The following is a 21089-nucleotide window of genomic DNA, read 5'->3' as shown; positions in this document are numbered from 1 at the left end:
ACGCCTTTAGCATGACTCTGGCCACGGCCCAGTCGTCTCCCAGCTGGGGGAGCTGGCTGCACTATTACTTACCCCTTCTTAATAAATGAGTCAACAAGATGCCCTAACCCTGGTCCTATTGAGGTTTAACTGGCAATACCCTACACTGGACAGACCCATTCAACAAAAGCCCATTGCCTGGGGTTGAAATCCTACAGCAGGGGCTCAGATTAGATGCTCACAGGGTCCCTTCTGGCCACAGAATAAGACCAAAATATTTCTCCCACTAACATTTTCATGGTCAGAAGACATCTCTGCACCCCAGGCTGGCTTCAGGGAGCAGACAGACCGTAGCCCTGTGGTTGCTAACCTTTTGAGACCCAAGGAACCTCTTGTTATGACTCATGTCCCCCCTGGAAAAGGCTAGCTCTTTTGTTTCCACTTGATTTTTGACTAGGGAAAAATGACAGAGCAATTCTTCTGCTGCAAAGAACTCGGAAAGATCGTAACAAGGCAGGATGCTCTTAACATTATGGATTGCTATTTGAAATCTCTGGGTTTATCTGTGAATTATGCGTAGGCGTTTGCACACCCAGCAGTGCTCATATTGGGCGACAACCCACAGCACTGCAGGGTGCTGCGACACCCTGACAGAATCACGGCCTTAGACTGTGGGACCCCAGGATTGTCTGATTGTCCCCAGCTGCTTACACTTTGCAGATGTCACGCAATGTGGAAAAGATGATACACAACAGTGCAGCAGGTGCGTTTCCACGAGCTACAGGTGCACAGGCCGCCCTTTGCTTGAGGAATCCTTGTAACAAGCTGCAGGAAAACTGCAGGTTGGAACAGGAGTTGTAGGAGGGACAATTTGGAGGGTGAAACCAGGAAGCTCCATGTGCTTGGGGATTGTACAGCAGCTCTGAGCAAACAAGGTGCCACATTCACATGTGCTAATGCAGCGTGCTTAAAATAAAGATCCAGTTGCTATAGTCTAACTGAGTCCCTCTATTACTGCACAGAGCTCTGTGCATGAAACACTCCTGACCAGGGCAAGTGAATCGGTAGCCAGTCTGGAACAGGGAGAAAGTACCTTAGCCATTGTTGCCATCAGCTGGCATGAATACCAATGAGAGTCCTATGACACCTGCTGCTGCTGGCTGCATCCCAAGTGAAGGGTTGCATTTTCCAGCCTCTGTGAACAGGCTCTATACTCTGAGGTTCTCTAGTCTTAATATGCCTCTGAGCTAACCTCTGGCAGATGCCCCAGGCTCTCTACCAAGACCCAATTTAATGCTAGTCTGTTGGGCACCATGGCTGGGTTCTTTTGCTAGGCAGCATCCTTGCCAAGGATGCATCCGCTGATCGGGGAGTGAAGCAGCTAATCCCCAGCTAGCAGTCCAGCCTAAGGAGGCAGGCTTTGTCACCCCAGGGTTTCAACCCAAGCAGTGGGGGTGTCTCATCTGCCTATGGCGCAGGCTGTTCTGACAAGGGTGTGTGTAGTGCACACAGGGAAGGAGGGCAGCGGTGGTGGAGCACTGTGGAGATAGGCACATCCTTTAGGACTCATCAACAAGGAACTTGGCAGCTACAGAAAAGGGCACCGAGCAGCAGGACCCCACACTTCAGACACCCCATTGGTGCCTTGGGTCCTCTAAGGGCCCATGGGGTCACTGCGCTCACAGGCTACTCAGGACCAGCCGCTGCTGCTGATAGGAGCTGCGTGCCCATGCTTTGCACGAGTCCGCGTGTGTGCTGTGGGTGTAACAGTGAACCCCACAGCAGGAGACATCTGGTCAGACTCACCCACAGCAGAGCCTTTGCGTCCCCGACTCACAGAGGAGGAAGGAGACTACAGCAAGTGGGGCTGCTCTGCCCTCACACTCCTCCTTTGGTGGGTCCATCCTCCCCACCTCCCCGGCACTGGGGCCCCTGCCACAGGGCTGCTTTTCCTGCCCCCGCTGAGGTTGGCCCACATTGACGCAGCTGATGCAGAATACGCACCTTCCATCAGGATGTCTATGACGTCTCCCACATTGAAGCTGATCTCATCCACGTCCTGCCCGGTGTACTGATACTGGGCCCGGCAGCGTGGGACCGTGACCTTGGGCTGGGGCTTGGGCCGTCTTGCAGGAGGGGGCTGGCTTATGCTTTTCTTCCTCTGCATGCTGCAAAAGGCACCCAAAGAGGTCAGCGGTGGGGACTGTGCAGTACCCAGCATGGAGGGGAGTCTCAGGAGCGGGTGGTGGGGATGGGTACAGCTCTCAGGCTATGTCTTCCCGTCGGTGACAGCCGACCCCAAAACCCCATGTGGGTCCCCAGCTCCCCCCCAGAACGATTCTGTGGTTCAGGACTGACACAGGAGGCAGAGCAGTTTTGCTCATTCCTCATCACTGCTCGCTGGGCTGTTGAAGGCTGCATAGGTGCTAAGAGGAGCTCAGCCCAGGCGTGAGGTTGCACTCTTTCTAGACAGCCTCAGCTGTTCTTGGCTTCCCTGAGCAAGTCACTCATTCAGGCCACTGCTGGTGAGCACGTGCTGATCCCCGCAGTGGGGATCCACGGGTGGATTGAACCGTGTCAGGCAGCAGGAGGGGGCTGATGGCAAAGGGGACAATAGCTCCCCTGTGGCTGGGGTGAGGGCAGTCCTGGGACCTGGCGCATGGGACAGTAGCAACACATACCCTGCCACTCCCTGGTCGGGCACATTCAGGAACTCCAGGTTGTGGTCCGAGGGGGGTCTTGTCCTGACCTTGCGGCTGGCGCCCTGCTTGGGCAGCGCGGCGTTGGGCGGCCCCCGCTGCTGCTTCTGCGATACGGCGTTTGTCGGGTCCCGCTGCCTCATGTTGTTACGGGGGAACTGGGGAGCTCCGTTCTGGCAGCTCCCTGAAAGGGCCACGAGAAGAGGGTGCGTTAGACAGCCCCAGTGACGGCTGTACTGGGCACTCCCCAGCCACGGCTCTAGGGCAGCGGCTCCCAAACCTGTGCACCGTGACCCCAAATGGGGGCACAACATCAGTGGACGTGGGGTCATGGGGGTGGGGGGCCATGCTGAGGAAATGGGGCTGCAAATGGGGTCATGCTGAGGAAACGATTGGGAAGCACTGATCCAGGGGGTTCGGCCTCATTATCCCCATTTGGCAGACGGGGAAACTGAGTAAGGGACAGAGCCAGAAGCACACCCCAGCTGTCCCAATTCCCAAGGCAGCGAGCTGTAGCTATTAGACTATACTGTCAAGTCCAAATGCTCGAGAGCTGCTGGTGGGCCCCAGGGCCATGATGCTAAGCAGGGAGGGATCTCCCAGAGCCCCACGAGGCCTGACACCATGGCTGAAACGGACCCGATTGGTGGGCCCCTGTCTCGGGGAGGTCTGGGGTCTTCCTTGCCTGGGCAGGTTCCCCAGCATGGTAGCTCTTTTGATTTTGGCTGCTGCCCCTAAGGCCCCGTTCTCCTCACCTCTGGGAGCATGGGGAGCGCTTCTTGTGGGTGCCGGTTGCCTGTGGTGGCCTCTGCTCTGCTGGATCCCTTTCCGAGTGGGCTCTGTTGGGACAAAGCAGTTAGCTGGAGCTGAGGCCCAGTTTCATCAGGGCTTTGGCGCTTACCCGGCTCGCTGCAAACCTCCACCTTCCCATTGCTTCTCAGCACACCCATCTCTGCTGCTCTGCTGCCGCCCCGTGGAGGCACATCCTCTTCCCATTCCCCAGGGGACCGGGCCCCCAAAACCAAACCGTGCAACCGCCCGCTCCAGCCAGGAGAGTGCAGGACTCCCAGCTGGCCTGGGACACAGGAGTGGTGGGAGCCAGGTCCCCAGGGGCACCATCCTTTGGGTGCAATTCCTCAGGCCATCCTAGTCACAGACCAGCTTCCTGCTGCCCCCAGCCCAGGGCGCGAGGACCCGCCGCAGGCACTCACTGGAGTTCTTGGGGAGTCCGTCCCCGATGCTGACTGTCAGGGCTTTGCTCGATGCCTTCAGGATGGCCACGTCACCTTGTCCCCTCATGAAGGTCACGCTGCGGGTGCCGCCTCCACCCCAGCCTTCCTTCTTCACCCGGAACTGTAGTCTGGGCAAGTGGGGAGAGGGGCTGTGAGCGCAGAGGACTGGGGTCCCTGGCCTGACTAGTCTTTCTTTGGAAAGCCCCATGTGTCATTGAGGAGACAGCCCTGAAAAATCAGGTGTGGCTTCCTCCTGAACTTCCCCTTCTCTCACAATACCCCCTAGACCACAACGGTGACCTGCCCCCCAGCCAGGCTACAACCCACTTTCCTCTTCGGTCAGCATAGAGCACCCAAGAGTCTTGCTTCTCACCCTGTCCATGCTAACCACTAGAGCCCCGTCCCCTTCCAGACCCTGGGATAGAGCCCAGGAGCCCTGCTGCCCTGTTACCCTTGTTCTAACCACTAGACCACACACCCCTCCCAGAGCTGGGAGCAGGGTGCTTGTCTGCTGGTGAAATGGCCCCAGCTGTGCCACCCTCCCTGCCACTCCTCACGTGTCATGGAAGTTGAGCTGCAGCTTGCTCCGGGTGACCTCCTCGTAGCGCTTGCACAGGAGGCTGATGAACTCCGTCTTGAAGATGGACTCCAAGAAGCTGTCGGATTCGCTGTCGTGGAGGATGAAGAAATCATCCTGCCTTGAGCTGGCCAGAGAAACCACCAGAGGAGAGTGCGTCACATGCCTGCAGGCCCCATCAGGGACCATAAAGCCCCAGGAGGGACCTGCTGGGTCCAGTGAGCCTGGAGGCAGGGCTGGTTAGAGGCCACAGAGACCCCCGCAAAGGTCACACGTGCTCAGGAAACTATGGAGTTAGTCAAGCAGGGGGGGTGTCTCTCACTGTCGTGTATGCAAAGGACCGAGCTCTCTTTCTGGATGCTACCCCTACACAGCCCCCCATCACCAGCCTTGTCTGGGATGTCTCTGGCAATGGAGAAAGTGTCAGGGAATCAGGGGTGGCCTCCAAGGTGGGGCAAGAGCCTGGCTGGTGCTGGAATTGGCAGTAGGGGAGCACCTGTGTGGTTAACCCAGTGCATTGGTGGGATCAAGGGACCCATAGGGTGAGTGGGTGGAAGTGGGGTCTCCTGCTGCCAGGGGTAAGGGTGGCTTCTCTACAGAAGCCCGAGGGAAGGAGCTGCTACTTCAAATGCAACCAGGCTCTCACATGTGTTTGAAGCACCCTGCCAGGGCCAGGGCAGCCTTGTGGGGGGTGGCAGGTGTGATGAGGGCTAGCGGAGAACTCACCTGAGCGAGACTGCACGGACAGCCTGGACCTCCGCCTTCTTCTTCAGCACCTCCTTGATCTGACCCTTCTCCGGGCCTTTTTTGACCTTCTCACGGCCGATCAAGTAGAAATACTTGGGAGTCAGGATGAGGTCACGCTTGATGGACTGAGGGAGAGAGAGGAGAGGATGGGGGTGCTGAACCAGCAGAAGAAGCCCAGGGGCAGGGGCTAGGGCCATGTCTCACGTGGGACAGCACCAGGACCCTAGGGAGACCCTGGGCAAAGGCAGCCAGCACACGAGGCATTTAGGGCCCGATCCCCACATGTTAGCACCTCATTCCTGCCCCTGTGTCACCTGGGACTGACCTCTCTCCTTCTCCAACAAACCTTTCGGCACAGCCCTGGGGAAGGACGAGCCTGGGATGAGCCCATTTACCTTAAACCTCCGGTCGTACTTAGTGACGGAGTCGGCAAAATCGATCCGCTCCCTCTTGGCCAGGAATTGGCGCAGCTCGGGCCTGTCCTCCATGCCCAGGTAGTCGCCCACAAAGTTGCGGTTGATGCTGTTCCTCCGCCTCTCCTTGAAGCCGCACAGGATGTTGGAAGCTGAGCAAAGACACGTATCCACACGAGTCAGTCCCTGAGTGGACCAAGGACCCGTCCGGCCTGGTGGGACGTCCCCAGTTTTGATGCTCTGGGAGGACAGTGTTAAAGCACCCTGGCATATGAAGTCCTATCCCCTCCAGACCCTGAGCTGCCAATAACGTATGCCCCGAAGCCTGGGCATTTACAGTTGCCATGATTTGACCGTCCTCATCCTAAGTACAAAGGCGTTCTTCCCCAGACAAATGCCCCAATTGCCCTGAGCTGCCTCTCTCCTTCATCCTCTGCCACAGCAAGTCCTGCAGGCTAACTGTGCATCACAGGAGATATTTCTCCTTTTGTCTCTTTGAAGGTTTTCTCTGCCCCGGTTGTCCTCTTGCATTTGTGCTGCGGGACAGGGCAATGGGAGCATGTCTGGCTTCTCTACAGCGCTATTTCTGTGCCTGTGTATTTCTGCTGGCTTTTCGTATTGTTAACGTTTGAGAGCATTAGCAAAATATTAGAGCCTGCAGGAAAACTCTCTATTTTCAGATTGCGTTGTACATATTTAAGTCATCAGTTCAGCCTCATAACAGTCCCGGGGAAATAGAGGCCCAGAGAAGCAAAGTGACTTCCTGGAAATTGCCCTGGATGTCTTAAAGAGCCGTCCTGCATCCCAATCTCCATGGCTCTAACTCCCGTCCCAAATTCCCGGTGGTGGCTGAGAGTAGGACCCACAAATACAACCTTCCTCTCCTCCCTGCTCTAATCACTAGACTCAGCTCCGACCAGGAGTTGTGCCTCTCAGTCCCCTCTATTTTACCATGAGAAAAATGATTTCTCCCAGAGCAAGGAACAGAACTTCAGCCCTGTCTCCTAGTCCCGCACAGGCTGCAGGTTTTAATTATGCATGTTTAAAGGACCATTGTTAGAAGTTGGCCAGGCCTGAACCATACCCTTCCTGCTTATTCCCTCCTGGTCTGGAACGACCCCCCATCAGCTCCTACTGCTCTGCCCAGGCAAACAGGCCCCGACCTGCTAATTCCACTTTAACCCAGCTGGTGTTGGCTCCTCCGCCGCATCGCCACTCGCCCCGTCCCTTCTCTGTCCTGTGCACAGTGGCACAGCTTGCAGCTCCCTTACCCTCTTCCCGCATCTGCTCGTACTTCCGGATGGCAATGTGCCGCCTCCAGGCTTTCTGGATGATCCGGGCAAACCCATCAAACTTCCTCTCCCGCATTTCCTCCAGCAGGAAGAGCTGATGGTGGAAAAACCATGAGATCCCCCGAAAAAACAAGTAGGAAGGGAGAGGGTACTCCATGGGGACTGCGCGGGGGGGAAGGCTCATAGGGAAGGGGAATTAATAGAAGGCAGATGGGATGGGCAGACAAAAGGACAGTTTTCCATCAGATCTAAATCTCTGTCAGGACCCCATTAAGGCTTTCCTGGATGAAAATCCCCAGTGGCTTTAAGGGGGCTGTCATCTATTCTCATTCTTCAAGGTATTTGGGAACCCGCACTGCTGCCTGTTGAATCCCAACTGGCTCCCTCCTCTTCATCACCCAGACCCCCAGGTGCCAAAGGGCAGGGGAAAGTTGGCGAAAGCATTCCCACATTTACACTGGGGTTCATGTCCAGTGACTCCCTTGAAATCCTAGATAATCTTTGGGGGCAATAGGTGAACCCCCACAGCAGCAGGCAGCACCCAGGAAAAGGCACACGTACCGACTCCGGGTTCTTGACAAAAATCTTGCTTCGGCCCATCTGATACTGGTCCGTGTCCATGTTAACGGACCTCAGCAAGTGCTGCACACCCTGGCGCTCGTCGCCCCGCCAGTGTGGCCATGTTTCAGGAGTCAAGATGGCATACCTGCCGGGAGAGGGGGCTTGAGCGCAAAGTTTTTTCAGTGATGAATAAACTGGCTGATAAAAGGTCTTGCAAGAGGACCCAGAACTAATCACCAGTTAGGGACAAATGCAGCAAAATAGTTTGGGCTGAAAAAATATGGCAGGGGGCAGAAGCTTTTGAAAACGTTGAGGCATTTTAAGGGCGTTCCCAAAATGTTTTGGGTTGGAAATGCCACCATTTTCTGTTTCGCCGCATTCAAACCAAAGCCTTTTGACCGTTCGGTTTGAGATACCGGTTTCTGTGTGATATTAGCAGGGAAATTAAGAATAATTAAACACCGGGCTTTAATAAGCTGAAAAAGTGAACAAGCCATCGAGGTTTATGTCGATGTTTCAGGTTGATCCCGAACAACTTTTTTTTTGTTTCCAACCCCCAGCTCCCCTTGCCCCCTGTTCTTCTCCCAAAATTTTTCAGTTTGGCTGAACTGAAAACCCCTTTATTCCCCCCAGTCTGTACATTAGCAATGAGCTTTCGGGGACTGCATCTCAAACTCCTTCAGAAACAAGAGGCCTTCTCCCAGGGAAACATAGACCATGTCCTAGATCGGAGCGGGCAATTATTTTGGGCGGAGGGCCGCTTACTGAGTTTCGGCAAGCCATTGTGGGTTGCATGACAGGCAGCTGGGGCAGATAAATATTAATTTTCTAAAATTTTTAGGGGCCCCGAGGACCGGGTAAAATGGCCTGGCGGGCTGCATCCGGCCCCCGGGCTGCATTTTGCCCACCCCTGCCCTAGATGCAGCAGTTCTTGGCTTCATGGGTAGACCCCTTCCAGGGAGCTAGCGTGGGTTTGCCAGTCCCCAGGCAATCACAGCGATGGCCTTACCTCTGTAGGAACTTGTGGAAGATACGGCGATAGGCAAACCCTGCCCTGCGCACTCGGATGTTCTCTTTCAGCCCCAGATACTCCACTTGGTGCTTCACCCTACGCAGCAATGAGGAACAGAGGAACATGCATCACAGGAGGCTGATCAGCCCCGAGGCCTCAGCTTCAGGGACAGGCACCACTCAAATATGCCTGAGTCCTTTTGGCAACGTGTATGTGTATGGGCACGTGTGTGCAAGCAGATGAGTATGAATGTGTGCACGTACGTGTGCACGTGCATGTCTGGTATGCTTACCCCTGTACTAAATCACAGAAATCAAACACGGCATGTCACGTGTACCGTTTTCAAACTGGTTACGTGCTGTAGGGCCCGTTTGTATTACTGCACTGGCACAGCTATGATTTATTAAGCAGGGCAGGTGCGTAAGGATGAAGGCCAGCGCCCTGTGGGGGTTTACATTTGTGCTGAAGCAGGTTTGCTTACATGTAAATAGGATCTTGCTTGTATATCAACACCTTTCCCTGCTTTAAGTCACAGCCCAGACCTACTCACCGTCCAGCAGAGCTACCTAATGATTAATTCTAGGTTATCAAATGTTGGATTCTTGCTGCTGCCCAGAGGGGAAGATACTGAACTGGGCTTCGGAAATCCTGAGTTCTCTTCCCAGTTCTGCTACTGAATCTCCTGTGTAACCATGGGCAGGTCATGTCTCCTCCAACCCCTTGTCTGTGCTAGCAATTTCTTTGCAAGCTCTTTGAAGCAGGGGCTGTACCTTGCTATGTGTGTGTACAGCTCCTAGCACCCGAGGGGACTCTGGATCCAAATAATCCAAATAATAAGCAGCAAAGGCCGGTCTTACCTGCTCTCCTCCCAGTCCTTGGGTCTCTTGGTCTCATTGGGTTTGATGCAGCGGATGTAGTGTGGGGTGCACTTCATTAGCGTGTTCACTAGGTCATTGGCCTGTTTCTGTTGCAAAGAAGAGCATTTATATATCATTAACAGCCTCCAACATGAGCCCATCCTGGCCCACACCCTCTGGCAGCCTCAGGGCCCTACCTTGATTTTGGAACTAGCTGTGGTCGGTCGGCTCTTCTTGTCTGAATCGAGCTTCTCTGGGAAAAGCGTCCGGATGAACCCACTAGAAGACAAAAAATGGTTACCAGTGCGAGCCCAGAACAGGCTTGCTCGGGCTGTGGTCTCCACCCCTTGAAGCTCTGGCCAGCTCAGTGTACCAGTCTTGGCTCTGGCTCCATCAGGTGCAGCTCCCATTGAAGTGAATGTGAGATGCACCTGTTGAAACAAGGGCTGAATCCATGGTTTCCACCAGTCTCCTTATCCTGGTGCATCCTCCCTCATAATGCACCTGAGCCATGGCGTGCAGGAAGGGTTGTATAGGGGCCAGTGCCGTTGGGAAGGTCCAACTGCATCTGTAGGCTGCGGGTGTCACAGTGGGTTAGTCCCTGCTGTTTTACGCTCCTGCCCCAGTGGGCAGCCCACCCTACCCAAGCCAGGTTGGTTTCTGAAGCTCTTCCCTTGGGTTTGCACCCCCTGATACTGCACTGAGAGCAAACCTCAGGGCACAGACGCACAGAAGCCCCTGTAGTGGGACACTGGGCAGCCGGCGCAGGACTCACTATTCACTGCTCTGCATGAGCTCGATCAGGTCGGTGAACAGCACATCCCGATTCCGCTCACAAAAGCCACTCACATCGTAGGAGACCTGGGAGGGCCGAGAGGCAGGGGAGGAAATCAGTGGGGGAGGGTCCGGTCTTCAGCTCAACAAATGCCCTTAACGACCCACCGATGACACCATTGCTCTTGCACAGCACAGCAGCGGGTCACTGTTTTCTTGCAAGTGCCCAAGGGGACCCCCCAGGCTGTTCTGGGGCGGCAGCACATTACAGTCCTGCTGGTGGGGAGCACTTCCAGTGGGGGAAGCATCGCCCACAGAACAAGGATCTTGGTGCTCATGCCCCTGACTTCTCTACTGGATCCCAAACGGCGGCTGCTCCACCTTGAGGTCTGCACATCCTCAGCCCAGGGACTCATGGCAGAAAGAAGTGTGTGCGCCCATGTGGCACGCACGTGCATGCATTCAGTGTGTGCGCAGGGCCACATCAACCATGCAGCGCACTTTAATTAGCATCGTTCTACTTATCAGGGTAGCCACCTGGTCCCCTTGTCACCATGGCACTGGTACATCTCTCAGTCATTCATGGAACTAAGCCTCACAAGGCCCCTGAGAGGTGGGACGGGGCTATCCCCACTCTGCTGATGGAGAACTGGGTAGGCTGAGGGACTCACATGGAAGAAGCATGTAGCTGAGCCAGGAAGGGAAGCTAGTGAGTCCTGCCCCAGTACTCTATCCACTAGACCGGTTGTTCCCAGCAGATCACTGTCAAATCTTTGGATGACCAAGCCACTCATAATTCTAGCATGCCACCCTGTACCCTTAGCATCAAGCTGTTAATTGAAGACAGGCAACCCACGGCTCACTTACTACGACCTCACAAGGCATCATCCACATCCCACAGTGGTCTGGAAACCACTACACCAGACCGGCTTTCCTTCCCATTCACAGCATATGCCCAGGTTTCCAGGCTGCGTGTGTGTGCCTGGGGTGTGTGTATTCATGCAGCCCCAGACAAGAAGTGCACACGCCTCCCCGGGCAGCGTGCGCGGTGCCCATGTGTGCAGTGTGAGTGTACGTATACTCATGCACGTGTGCAGCGGCCCTAGGAAGCGTGTCTATGCAATATACCTTGCCTGCATAGTGGTGGATGACGAAGCCCGAGTTCCAGCTGTTGAAGTGCTCGTGCGTTCCCACCGCTGCCTGCAGCTTCTGCCGCAACGTCTGGTCCACCCCTTCGCCGGTGGCATGCATCGTGGCGCAGACGTCGTCCAGGACACTCATGATCCCAGGAGGATTCTGGGAGGAAGGGTAGGAGTGAAACCAAGGAAGAACGGGGCCCTCAGAAAGGAGCGGGGTCCAGCTGCTGACCTCTGCAGGGCATGGACAGGGCTTCCTAAAGGTGGCAGGGAGGGCACAGTGCAGCATCAGCCCTGTGCTGGTACAGGTCAGTCTCCGCTCAGGTTGAGCTGGTGGGACCACTTGTGAACTATGTGCAAAGTGCGTGGGGTTCAGTGCCTGAGTTGGGACAATTTTTGGTCTCTCTGGGTAAATGGTCACCTCTGCTGTGGCCTGGACTCAGGCCCGGCAAGCTCTTTCCAGCCTGACAATCTTGAAGCACCTCCTCAAAACGTCCCGCCCAGGGATGATGCCCCCTGGGAAGCACAGCTGTTTTGTTGCTGAGCTTGAGCAGGGCCCAAAGGTTTCAGTCCCATTCAGTGCCAACTGGATGAACCACCAGTGCCCAGGAAAGCCTAGGTCAGCGCTGAATGCAGGTCCCACAGCCCCACTCCCCCAAGAGCGGGACCCTCCTCTCTTACCAGCTTGTTCTCTATCAGGTCACACACCACTTTGTTGTTGAAATACTGGATAGGGGTCCACTTGATCCCCTCCTGCACATACTCCTCCTAGGGAACACAACAGAGATCCAGGTGACCTGGCTGGCGAGGCACGGCCCTGCCATGCGGGGCACAGGCACGTGGAGATGGGGCAGACTCCTCCCAGGGGGAACCAGTTGCTGATCTCCCTTTCAGGCCCATTGACCACACGCAGCAAGTCCCTCGGGAAAATTTCCTGGTCCCAGAGACTGCTGGGCCTCCTCAGGCAGGGGCATGAAGCAGCTTCCAGCTGAGATTGTCACAAGCGGGGCCAAAAATGGGTCAGCTTTCTCGAAAAGAAAATCTGCATGGCATGCAAATGCTTATTTATAGATATGCAAATCAGACCATGAGATCTGCATGGCACCTCCTGATTGCAGCATTTTTTTCCCCTGCTCCTTCCCTCCCATGAGCTGCTCGCATCCCATCCTTACGGTACCTGCTCTGCTTTAAGGGTCAGCTCTATGAAGATCTGCTGCAGCTTCTCGTTGACAAAGTTAATGCAGAACTGCTCAAAGCCATTTCTCTGCAGCATGAGAAATGAGAGAGGAGGTGAGATCGTGGTTCATGACACTGGCTCATCCCACTCTCCACAGCCTGCCTTGGGCCCTGCCTGCTCCCTGGGTCAGAGGATAGGCAGGTCTAGCGATACAGCCAGGTCTGCTTTTCACTTCCTTGCTGGTGCAGGTCCAGGGCACCATGGGCTCAGCAGGGCTTGGATGCTGGCTTTATAGCTAGCCTGGCAGGGTGGACACTGGCACCAAGTTTTAGGCTGATAAGTGCTGGCAGCCAGGGCTGGTAAGTGGGCACCAGCAGGGGCAGCTGGCAGACAGGTCCGTGTGAAAGTGTCTGCACAGGGCCGCCCTGAGCACGGTGCCCTTTCATTCATGGTTTCATTCCCCGGGAAGCAACAGACTTGCAAGGATGAGTCTGGTATTGGAGGCTGCCATGGAGCCTGTGTTAGGGTGAGGCTTGCAGAGGAAAAGAGCTTGGTGGGGAGACAGTGACCCTGGAACAGCGGAGATGTTGGGGTCAGCATCTGGGGGACCCCTTCAGATATCCAGTCTGCTGAGAGGGAATGTCATCTCCCCCTTTGGCTGCTCCAGTATAAATGTTGATGCCTTGGAGCTCCTACCCCCCTTACCAGTGCTGCCCTTGAGCAGTGACAAGTACCTGAAATATCTCAAAGCCATAAATGTCCAGCACCCCGATACTGTACTCCTCATGGGGCTTCTGCATGGCCCTGTTCACAGACTGCAGAGAGAAAGAGAGAAAAGGGTCAGAGCCAAGGGATGCCCATTCATTGCCATGATGCCCTTTTTTCCTCTAGTTTATTCCATTGCATCTTTCTGGTGTCTCCATTCACAGCGGGGTTGGTCCTGGCACTATCTGTCGGGGCAGGACTCAACAAAAACCCAATTCTTGTCCCTTATTCACTACAAGCCTGCAAAAAGAGCCAGCCGAAAAGGCTGCTTCAGGCCAGGGGGAGACCCAGTGTGCCACAGTTGTATATGGGGCAACTGTGGCACATATACACTGGTATATGGGGGATATGCCAGTAGCAGCTGCTGATGCCAAGTGGGTGTGTGTCTGTCTGGGCTTGCCAGTGGCAGGACTTGCACCCCGCCTGAATTATGCGATGTACTCCCAAGACACAGGTTTGATTGTGGGGGTGCTTTCGGCTCAGTCTCGGTGCCTGCTCTCAGGCCTGCTGCAGCCGGCAGGCTCTGGAGCAGGTGCTGGGGACAAGTCCAGAGCAGCGTCCCAAAGGAAATTCCAGCTCTGGAGCATGTCTGCGGATTCAGGTGGGAAGGGAAAGGTGGGGTGTGCTCAGCCCCGTTCTCCCTGAGATCTGCCCCTACCATTGCCTACCCATCCCTCCTCCCTCCATGCTCATCGGGGCCTGGGTAGTAAGAGAGTGGCCAGAATCTGGAACCCAGGCATGGTGCTCAGCTCACCTCCACGAGGAAGTCGAAGACCCGGGAATAGAGGCCCTTGGCAAGGGCGTCGCGGGTGTAGGATGCCTGCTCCACGTTGAGGGTCACGTTGATGGACTCTGAGCGGCCCCCCCACTTGCTGTCCATCTTCCTGCTGGTGAGCTTCTCATTGAGCCGGTCCTTGTCGATCCCCAGGAGGTAGGCGGGGAAGGCCAGCTCTGGGCACAGGGAGTGCAAGCTCAGTGTCTGCAGAGAGGAATACTCCCGCCAGCCACACAGCTCCCTCCCTGGGGTATTAGCCAGCCGGACTGTTGGTCCCCAGGTTGGCCCACCGCATGCTGATAGAGGGCAGAGCTGGTCTGGTGGTTAAAATGGGCACTGAGGCACCCAGATGCCTGGGTTTTCTCTTCTTCATCGTGGCAGGGCACGTGGCTTAGCTTTTCATAGAAGGTTACTGACAGGCCTGGCTCTGCCAATGGCTTGCTGAAGTGCCCTTGGTCAAGTCCTTTCCCCCTCTCTGTGCCTCAGTTTGCCCTTCTCTAAAATGGGGAGAGCAGTGCTCTCTGCATCGTGAGGTCTCTGATGTGGAGAGTCTGCATGTAAGCTGTTAAAAAGGTTCTCCACTGGCTCCCGCTAACTGAAGAGGTTGGCCTGAGGACTCCAGTTCCTTTGCCATCTTTAGATCCCAGAGGGATGTGTTTCTCTCCTCCTTGTCTCTGGGTGGAAATCTAACCCCGGGGGGAGCTTCCTTGCCTCCTCCATCAGCTTGTCCCTGGAGGTGGGCTCAGGCTGTCATACTCACGGTCAGAGCTCTCCACCTGGGCATAGTTGCCCTGCTCTCTGAAGCTGATGTTGCCCAGATGGAGGATCCCAGCCACGATCTGCAGCACGAGCTGCTGGTGCTCGCCAGAGATGCCTATCACTTGCATGGCGTTCTGGGGGCAGAGAAAGCAGCTGGTCAGCCCGCATCCTGGGCCGAAGGACCGTCGGACTTGGTATCTCGGCTGCAAGCTTGTTTTGGAAAGACTCGGAAACAAAAATCACTACAAAAATTACATCCATTGTGAACTTTCGGCAAAAGATATCGTCATAAAGCTGTTAGAATCCGTTGCCAAATAGCAAATGCTTTTTTCTTGGACATTTCTTTTGTCATTTATTTCTCTTGGTGATAAAGCCGCATCAACTTGTCGGACAATGTTTTTAATGTCAGCCACATAGCAGCACTGAAATGCAGGCACTTTTGTGATGGGAAGACAGCAACCAGGTGGCATGAGGCCTCCGCACAACAGTGACAGGAAGGTTCACTGTGACTTGGAGAAAATATGTTGCTGGATTTTTCCTGGCCGCACAGAGGAGATAGGATCAACCTCCTGTCTAGGCTGCCTAGGACTCAGTGCATCTGCCTTGGGCAGATATGGGGCCTGATGGACCTTGGAGAGGCTGTGTCGGCTATGGCACGACTGCCACGAGAGTGGTTATGGCAGCACTACTGGGTCTGGGCTTGGGACCCGCAGGGCAGTGGGGAAGGAACCATGCAGCCCTGTTAATTGGACATTAATTGGCAGTTGGCTGGAGCCAGGCTGTCATATCTGAATGTCCAGGCCACTCTGTCAGATCCAAACCATTGCTCTAGAATATGGGATATAAAGGCCTTGGGAGCTGCAGGAGCTGTCCTTGTGGGATAAGGGTCTGTTTCATTCCCCAAGCTGAGTTATGTCTTAGCCGCTCATCTGGATAGTCACAGTAAGAGTCACAATGACGTGCCCTATATTGCACCCCCACTGAGCTACTCACCATGGTCTCGTGGAAATCACTCCGATCATCAGTGCCATCCACCTTGTAGGTCTCCGACTGGTTCAAGTAGTAGTAATAATCTGGGGTCACCACCCCCAGGTTCTGCTGCTGCTCTTTGGAGGAGCCTTCGATGAGCTGCCGGGAAAGGAGGAAGAGCAAATGCAGGTCTGGGGTCAGTTCTGTATCCCGCATGGAAATGAAGGGGCCAGGGATCTCCTGAGAGCGATTCCCTGCTTGGCACCTGGAACTGATCATTCCCCCGGCACTGCCATCCTCTATGGATTGTCAGCAAGTCTAGAGAGCCGGTCTGCTCCAGAAATGGCATGCTGTGGGGCACAGGCATGGATGCCCCTGTGCTCACTTCCCTGCACACACCTGGACCCTTGCAGAGACACTCTTATGCACAAGCAAACATATATCCATCTGCACACACACATACATGAATACCCATGCAGTCACACTAACATCCATTCAGCTTCTCCTACGCTCCCTTCCCTCTCCCTCCCGAGGGTGCAGGGGTGCTGTGCAGCCCCAGATCCCGGGGTGCTGTGCTCTGTTGGGTACCTGGTAGTAGATGTGGAAGTTCCTCTCGTCCTCATTCTGGCTCACCACCCTGGACTTCTCCAGCAGGAAGTTGGAGATCTTCCCTCCATCCGGTTCACCGCCTCGGCTGAACTGGATTTCAAAGTATTTTCCCTGCCGAGGGGAGACCTCTCAGCCCTGGGGCTCCAGGACTGGGGCTCCCCGTGAATCAGCCAGAGTCCAGCTGTCTTGATACGAGGGTCCCTCATCCTTGAACTCTCTCTTGGTTTTTCCCAAACCCTTTGTCTCGCAGCCTTCGCACTATTCTCCTCCCTGTCCCCCATCCGCTGCCCCTTCTCACAGGCAAAGACTATGTAGCACCATGCAGAGTATGGAGCACCATGGAGTTTGGCTCCTGATTGAGACCTCAAACCCAAGACCTCTTCATTGATACCACAATCCAGATAAAAGTACCATATGGGACCCGAGTTGTCTCATATCCGAGTTGGGTTTTCCATCTGCAGGGGGAATGACCCTGTAGCCTTCCTACTCCCACTGCCCTGCTCCCTCTCCCGGCTCCAAGACCTTCATCCTTCCCCTGGCCAGGGGCTGTTGTGAACCCACAGGCAGGTTCGCACCCAGCAGGGAGCCAGACCAGGTGGGAGGAAGAGGAGGGGGCTCATGCTGAGTCCCAGTGAAGCAGATGGATACGCAGCCAGCTTGTGGGCTCCCCAGCTTTCACATGCAGCTGAAAGGAGCAGCGGTCCCAGGAAAGCAAACGGTTGCTTGGAGCACTGCATGTGAAAGCTTTGGCCCAGCTCTGTCCAGCCCACGCTGCAGCATCCCTGACACCTGGATGGGCCGGGACAATGATGACTCCCACTAGGCTCTCCAGCCCCATCCCTCACTGCCCAGGGTATGGCATGGGCCTGGCGAGCCCTGGAGACTTACAAATCGGCTGGAGTTGTTGTTCCTGACAGTTTTAGCGTTGCCAAAGGCCTCCAGCAGCGGATTGGACTGCAGGATGATGTCTTTGACGTGCTGGGAATGAGAGGAATGGTCAAGTCAGAGGGCATGGGGTGGGCACAGTGACGCAGGGGGAAGAGCTGCTGCTCGGGAGAGGTGATGGCAGGGGGCTGATGGAAAGGCAGGTGCATCCATTTCGAGGCTATGGGGCAGGCAGTCATTGCTAGCCACCAGCTTGAAGCAGGGCTGCAATTCCCAGCGTGTGGAGAGGGGGGCATTGCCAGATGCTGGGCTGGTGCTGGGTGGGCACTGCCAGCTGGTGAGAGGGGACCTTTGGAGCCCCTGGCATGGAAGTGCCCGCTCTCAGTGTGGAGCAGGGCAGCAGATGCCAGGTGTTAGCAGGGAGGATGCACTTAGTTTTAAGAGGAAGCCTGGCCTGGTGCCTGGTTTGCCAACCCCTTTCCTTGGAGAAGCCAGGGCCCCCTGCTACTGGGGACAGCTGCTCTGCGGGTGGAAGAAGGATGTGTCCAAAGAAAACAGGAGAGAGGGATGGAGGTGCTGGAGGGAGTGAAAAGGAACAGAGACAAGGGACAAGGTGGGCTCAGGGGGTGCAGGAGGGAGCCGTACTTGCACTTTCTCTCCACCTCCGGACACTTTGGAAACGTAGCCCATGATGTATTTGGCTGCCACAGTTTTTCCAGCTCCGCTTTCTCCACTGCAGAGACATTTAAAGAAACAAGGAGGAAGTGAAACAGCCCAGCCCAGCCCAGCCCAGGCCCATGCATTTTCAGAGAACGCAGCCCTCGCCCACTGAGATCCCAGCCCTTGCCCACTGGGATCACAGCCAGGCATATCCCCCGTTGCCCACAGGTGAATCCCCTTCAGTCCTGCTCTAATGAGGGGGTTCAGAGAGCGGTTTATTTAACACGCAGCTGTCCAACAAGGACTGATCAAGCTGAGACCTGCTCTGCAAGCCTGGAGCACCCCGTTACCCAACCAGCCGTGAGAAGGGGCAGCCTGATCTAGCAGCGCGGACCCCGAGCCTGTCAGGAAAGGAGGGCTCTATTCCTTCTTTCTCCTCCCATCCTTTGTCTAACTGCCTGCTATTGCAAAAGGAGCATGCAGTCAAAGGGACCCGGAGATGCGGTGACATACAAATGTAGCAGGGCTTTGCCGTGGCAGTGAGCTGCCCAGGGCTGCGTTCCCAGCACCCCAGGCTCTTGCTTGTGTGGCATGTTGGTGGCTCCTATGTAAAAGGGAAGTCTCTGGGCTTGCTCCACATCCTGGCTGCTCCTTTGCAATAGGCAGCCGGATGAGGGACTTGTGCAAAGATTGCTTCTTGTGCAAAGTGCCTGCTTCGTCTCCTGCCAACCATCATTCCCTTAGCAGTGTGGCCAAGCGGACGGAGCACTGCATGCAGGCTCCTGACACTTGGAGCCTGTTCCTGGCTCTGCCACCAACCTCCTGTGGGACCTGGGTTGAGTCACGGGCTACCTCTGCCTCCGTCCCTTCTCCCATCCTCTGCCTGGCTTGTCCATCTAGGGTGTATGACCTTGAAGGCAGGGTCTGTCCTGTTCTCTGTGTATGGGTAGCATCAAGCCCAGCGGGGCCTGATCTTATTCAAGTAATGGGTTATTGGAGACAAGTTAGCCTGCTCTGAAGTGGGTAGTAACTGGGAACCGTACAAAGGCCTGCCTTCTACTGGTGGTGACTAGCGGCTGCAAACCAGATGGAGGGCAGATGGATTGTGTCTGACAGACACGAGCACAATGCAGTTGGTGGAGCAGTGATTATAGCCCCAGATTGGGGCTCAGCAGTCCTGGGGTCTACCTCCAGCGTTGCCCTTGACTGCTGGCCACCTTGCCACTCTGGCCTCAGTGTTTTCCCATCACTAAAATGGTGTCCCATTATACACCCTTGCTAGCCTAGAGGTTCATAGAGCACCACGCTGGTGTGCTCCCTGCCAGAGAGCTCCTCCACCTCCAGCTAGCTTGTAGGTGTAGACTTGCCAGTGCCTTTTGAAACCACCTTTCTCTGGGTTTAGAGGGGGTTTTAGAGGGGCTTTCCCCTTCATGCTTCCACATGCAGAGGAATCGCCCCAGCCAGGACAGCAGCTCCCAAACCCAAAGCAGCCCTATGCAGCGGCTCAGGGGAGGAAGTGAAGTATGCTGCGTCCTACTGGAAGTGGAAGAGGCGGTGGCAGAGCTGGGACTTAGCCCAGAGATGGACTGAGGACTAACAACCCTACTCCTGGGAAACGTTCTGGGATTTTTAATGCCTGTAAAGGACAGGACCTGACCCAGCTTCTCCGTTTTTTAAAATATTATTGTAGGGCCTTGGAGCCGCAGGGATGCATGCCGTGGTGCTAGGTGCTGTACAAACACTGAGTTGCCGGTCCCTCCATGAGTGGCAACCCCCGGAGTACTGCACCCGTACTTGCTCACCAGTCAAAGCCCCATGTTGAACCACAAATTTCCTTCCTCCAGTACATAGGGATTCCCTGGAGGTTTCCATTGAACTGGTGAACACACCGCATCTTTACTAGCGCACCCCAATTCCTCCCTCGCCCCACGTCTCCTTGCCCTGGGAGGCTGAGTCCTCGCTACCTGATAATGACACACTGGTTCTCGCCGTCAATCAGCATGTTCCGGTACATGTTGTCGCTCAGAGCATAGATGTGGGGTGGATTTTCATACTGAGCCTACAAACAGGGGACAAGAATAATAGTTACCAAACAGAGCAGGGCCCCTGAGTGAGCAGCACTTCCCACAGAGAAGATATAGACAGTTCCTAAGTCACCTAAACTCCACCCTATAGTAGCTGTACATTCATACCAGCACTTAGCCCCCCAGTGAGATTGTATTGGTTTTAGAGACAACAATTCAGATTATTTTTACCTTTCTGGGTGTCATTATAAAACAGATTGAAAGGAGCTGGGGTCATGGGTTAATATGTTTGGACCTGGATTGCAATTGTTACTGTGAGGCTGAATTTCTTGGCCTTGCAAAGTCTATTTCTGGGATAATTATAATGTCTCAGTAGTGTGTCTGACCCTCAGTTCCTGATACGTCCTCTCAGACTAAACAGAGTGTCTGTTTGGAAATGTGCATTTCCAAGCGTGCCCAAAGGCCCCAGCCACGATGGCAACCTCATCACTGTGAATGGCAGACCCTGCCTCAACATGCTTATATCCAAGCTGACTACAACCGGGATGGAAAGAGTCCAAGTGGCCTGCCCTAGTCTGGCAGGAGGTCAATGATGGAACTGGGACTAAAACAGGTCTCTTGATTCCTAGGCCAGGGCCTGACCCAGTGGTCCACACACCCCACCTCTGGTCTAGGTTCCCCCCATGCATGAATCCTTGGCTTGCATTTTATCCAGAGGTGGAGAACACAGCAGCAGCAACAAGGGTAAAATCAAACACCCCGACCCGCATCTCTAAGCCCAATGGCCAACTGGCTTGTGACCAGGTCCACTTACCGCACCCTGGTACAGCTCGATCTCCCGGTCGGTGAAGTAGGGCATCTGCTTGAAGGGGTTGACTGAGATGAGGACTGGCCCGATGTAAGTCTGAGCAGCTGGTTAAGGCCCATCTGTTCTGAATGTGCGTCTCTCAATTCCCTTCCCTCACATCCCCCTGCACCATGGACATGGCACAGCTGCTGGAGCCGGTGATAGGGGCCATGTCAGCTCTGGGCAGAGGAGTTTGATGCAAGAGATGGACCAGGGTTAAATCTCACCCTCGGAGCATCTAGGGTTTGGGGATCTGGACCAGAACTCGGCAGCTTAGAGAGTGGCTGAATGCACAAGATCCCCACTGACCCCAGTGGTGCAGTCAGGCCCCGGCAGAGCG

At 55.1% G+C, this 21089-nt stretch overlaps 1 protein-coding gene across 1 annotated transcript in view; it reads right to left on the bottom strand.

The window, feature by feature from the left end:
• The window catches only part of MYO1F (myosin IF), a 28494-nt gene that overhangs the window by 1827 nt on the left and 5578 nt on the right, over nucleotides 1-21089 (bottom strand). The window contains exons 2-26 of the mRNA XM_006035497.1: nucleotides 20717-20806; nucleotides 19843-19937; nucleotides 17864-17951; nucleotides 17222-17311; nucleotides 16313-16444; nucleotides 15749-15883; nucleotides 14757-14889; nucleotides 13976-14172; nucleotides 13191-13271; nucleotides 12457-12543; nucleotides 11961-12047; nucleotides 11272-11439; nucleotides 10145-10230; nucleotides 9567-9648; nucleotides 9370-9476; nucleotides 8510-8608; nucleotides 7501-7645; nucleotides 6919-7033; nucleotides 5630-5799; nucleotides 5214-5359; nucleotides 4468-4614; nucleotides 3890-4038; nucleotides 3434-3517; nucleotides 2661-2862; nucleotides 1984-2147 (exon numbers count right to left, since the gene is read on the bottom strand). Of these exons, the coding sequence (XP_006035559.1) occupies nucleotides 1984-2147; nucleotides 2661-2862; nucleotides 3434-3517; nucleotides 3890-4038; nucleotides 4468-4614; nucleotides 5214-5359; nucleotides 5630-5799; nucleotides 6919-7033; nucleotides 7501-7645; nucleotides 8510-8608; nucleotides 9370-9476; nucleotides 9567-9648; nucleotides 10145-10230; nucleotides 11272-11439; nucleotides 11961-12047; nucleotides 12457-12543; nucleotides 13191-13271; nucleotides 13976-14172; nucleotides 14757-14889; nucleotides 15749-15883; nucleotides 16313-16444; nucleotides 17222-17311; nucleotides 17864-17951; nucleotides 19843-19937; nucleotides 20717-20806 (3079 nt within the window). The remainder of the gene's footprint in view (nucleotides 1-1983; nucleotides 2148-2660; nucleotides 2863-3433; nucleotides 3518-3889; nucleotides 4039-4467; nucleotides 4615-5213; nucleotides 5360-5629; nucleotides 5800-6918; nucleotides 7034-7500; nucleotides 7646-8509; nucleotides 8609-9369; nucleotides 9477-9566; nucleotides 9649-10144; nucleotides 10231-11271; nucleotides 11440-11960; nucleotides 12048-12456; nucleotides 12544-13190; nucleotides 13272-13975; nucleotides 14173-14756; nucleotides 14890-15748; nucleotides 15884-16312; nucleotides 16445-17221; nucleotides 17312-17863; nucleotides 17952-19842; nucleotides 19938-20716; nucleotides 20807-21089) is intronic.

The sequence above is a fragment of the Alligator sinensis genome, unplaced genomic scaffold (genome assembly GCF_000455745.1).
Source record: "Alligator sinensis unplaced genomic scaffold, ASM45574v1 scaffold1457_1, whole genome shotgun sequence".
NCBI lineage: Eukaryota > Metazoa > Chordata > Crocodylia > Alligatoridae > Alligator > Alligator sinensis.
The sequence above is the reverse complement of the archived record's forward strand: the minus strand, read 5'-3'. Positions and strand labels throughout refer to the sequence as shown.